We start from the raw sequence: 2,610 nt of genomic DNA, 5'->3' as shown, positions 1-2,610 counted from the left end.
GATCATGCACATGAATGATACTGCGGTTGTTCATTTACTGTAGGATAGCAACATAAAATGAAGATTGCTATTTGCATGGGATTCATTGTGATTTTTTTTAATGGTAGGAAATTTTCCACATCTTTGAAAAAGAATTCTTATTTGGAATGTGATGTTTTAAGTGTTAAATGAAATGTTCCCAACCTTCTCCTTAACTTTTGACCCTAAACCCACCCAAGTTTTGGTTTTTGTTTTAAAATAGGTCATTTAATTGTATGCTCCTTTAGCTTGATGATTTTAGCTGAATTTAAACAAACCTATCTCTTAAAATGTATGCAAACCAAGCTCAGCAGAGACCTGAAATACCTCAATAGCCTTTTATTCAAGTCAACTCTGCTACTCAAAAAAAATTAGTGAAACACAAATTATTGCACTTAGAAAATTACACACACATTTTGTTTAATTGTGTATAAATGAACCTAGAGGGAGTATAATTCTGTAATTTTCAAGTCACAAATGGAGGTGAACAGGTTTCTAGGCATTTGACTAAAATAATAATTAGGCGAGTGGCACACATTATCCCACGTTTATGGTGCCATAATGCAGAGCTGATCCCATTGAGTATTTCATTAGTTGCTATGTTGGAAACTTTTTATCTAAGAAAATTTCTAAATGTGGACTATGGTTAATCTTTCAATACAAGTCAAACTAACCATAAAAAAGAATAAGAAATGAGAACTCACCATTTCTTTTTCAATTCCACTGAATTGTCTTTAATAAGTACAAAGACTTCTCTAACATGTCACAAGGAGAGCATTTCACCCACTGCTCTGTTTGGCAGCCAGTCTCTTGTCTCTCTCTTCAGCAATGGTGAGGCGGATCCCCTTTCCTTGAGGAAGAGAAATCCATGGTTTGTTGCCCTTGCCAATAACGAAAATGTTGGAGAGCCAAGTGGCAAAGCTGTTGCCATTCGCATCTTTCACATGAACCACATCAAAAGAGCCAGGATGTCTCTCCCTGTTGGTGATCACACCAATTCTTCCCAGATTGGCACCTCCAGTCACCATGCACAAGTTACCAGTATCAAACTTGATGAAATCAGTAATCTTGCCAGTCTCAAGATCAATCTGAATGGTGTCATTCACCTTGATGAGGGGATCAGGATAGCGAATGGTACGAGCATCATGGGTCACCAGATGAGGGATTCCTTTTGTGCCCACGAAGATCTTTCTCACTTTGCACAACTTGTACTTGGCTTCCTCAGGTGTAATGCGATGAACAGCAAAGCAACCCTTGGTATCATAGATCAGACGGAAATTCTCCCCAGTCTTGTCAATGCTGATGACATCCATAAAACCAGCAGGGTAGGTTATATCAGTTCGGACTTTGCCATCAATCTTAATGAACCGCTGCATGCAAATTTTCTTTACTTCGTCCCCTGTCAGTGCATACTTAAGCCTGTTCCTTAAGAAGATGATGAGAGGGAGACATTCTCTCAGCTTGTGGGGACCAGTGGATGGCCGAGGAGCAAACACACCGGTCAACTTATCCAGCATCCAATGCTTTGGAGCTGCTACTCGCTTCGGATGCTTCTTGGGACCACAAGCCATGGCTGCGCTACGAACGGAAAGAGCGAGAACTCACCATTTTATATTGCATGTTAAAAGAGAACTAAAAATTTATCTTCAGCTTCTTGTTAACTACTCTAAATAAGATGCATATAATTTAAGGGCAACCTTATGTCCTTTCAGAGACACAACATCACACCTGCTTGAACAGGTTTGTATACTCTGGAGAGCATACAAAAATTCCATACATATTGTAGGAGCTTAATAACAGTTGCTTGAAATAGGAAATTATGTCCTGTTTGATACCAAATTTTATTTTTCTATCTAATTTTATAAATTTTTCATCCTAAGTGGTTTAAGGCGATCAATGAGACCAAAACACTATAAAATAGCCTCTTTTATTTTAACTGAACAGAAAAGATCCTACTCTTGCATGCGGATTGATTGGCTTCCTAATGAGAAACTAAATAGCTTCAAATTACACAGTAGTAATATTTGGAGCAATGTATGCGTTCCAGTTGTTAATGATTCTTAGGAAGAAAACAAAAAATTGAAAATCAGTATTTTTCAATACTGGATACCATAGCAACTTTTTTCTATTGTATTGATAAGTACAAAAATAGACTGTAGGAATTTTTCCAGAATTATAACTGGCCTCCCTATCAGTTCCTCAGTGAGTATTGAATAGCACAGTGGGGGATTCTGGAGGAGAAGACATACAGAGCCCTAGCAGGGGACATCCAGAAATAAATCTGTGAGATCAATTGCAATAAATAGGATCCTGTGCTCCACATTGGACTGCAGAGGGAAAGAGTAAGTAGTTGAACTTTTGAATTTGGGGGGGAATTTCTGCAAATACAAATATGGATTTATAAGTCTTTAAAATTGATGTACTTTATTATTATGGCTTATTAGGTCATACCAATCCATTTGTATTCTGTGTACCCATGTGTACAATGGACTAATGGTAGATAATGCCTTGTTCTTTCACCTTTCCTTATTGACTGTTTTCATTACTTCATTCCAACAAGCCTTTATGGCATGTGGGCTGTATGCTAGGCAC

General features: G+C 37.8%; 1 protein-coding gene across 1 annotated transcript; it reads right to left on the bottom strand.

Moving 5' to 3' along the window:
• Nucleotides 1-724: 724 nt before the first annotated feature.
• LOC100355379 (small ribosomal subunit protein eS4, X isoform) lies at nucleotides 725-1,617 on the bottom strand. Its single transcript, XM_002714164.5, has one exon. The coding sequence runs from the start codon at nucleotides 1,587-1,589 to the stop codon at nucleotides 798-800; it is 792 nt and encodes a 263-aa protein (XP_002714210.1). The 5' UTR covers nucleotides 1,590-1,617; the 3' UTR covers nucleotides 725-797.
• Nucleotides 1,618-2,610: the final 993 nt, after the last annotated feature.

This window comes from Oryctolagus cuniculus, chromosome 5 (genome assembly GCF_051225735.1).
Source record: "Oryctolagus cuniculus isolate XC-2025 breed Fujian yellow rabbit chromosome 5, ASM5122573v1, whole genome shotgun sequence".
Classification (NCBI taxonomy): domain Eukaryota; kingdom Metazoa; phylum Chordata; class Mammalia; order Lagomorpha; family Leporidae; genus Oryctolagus; species Oryctolagus cuniculus.
This window is presented reverse-complemented; position numbering and strand designations above follow the sequence as displayed.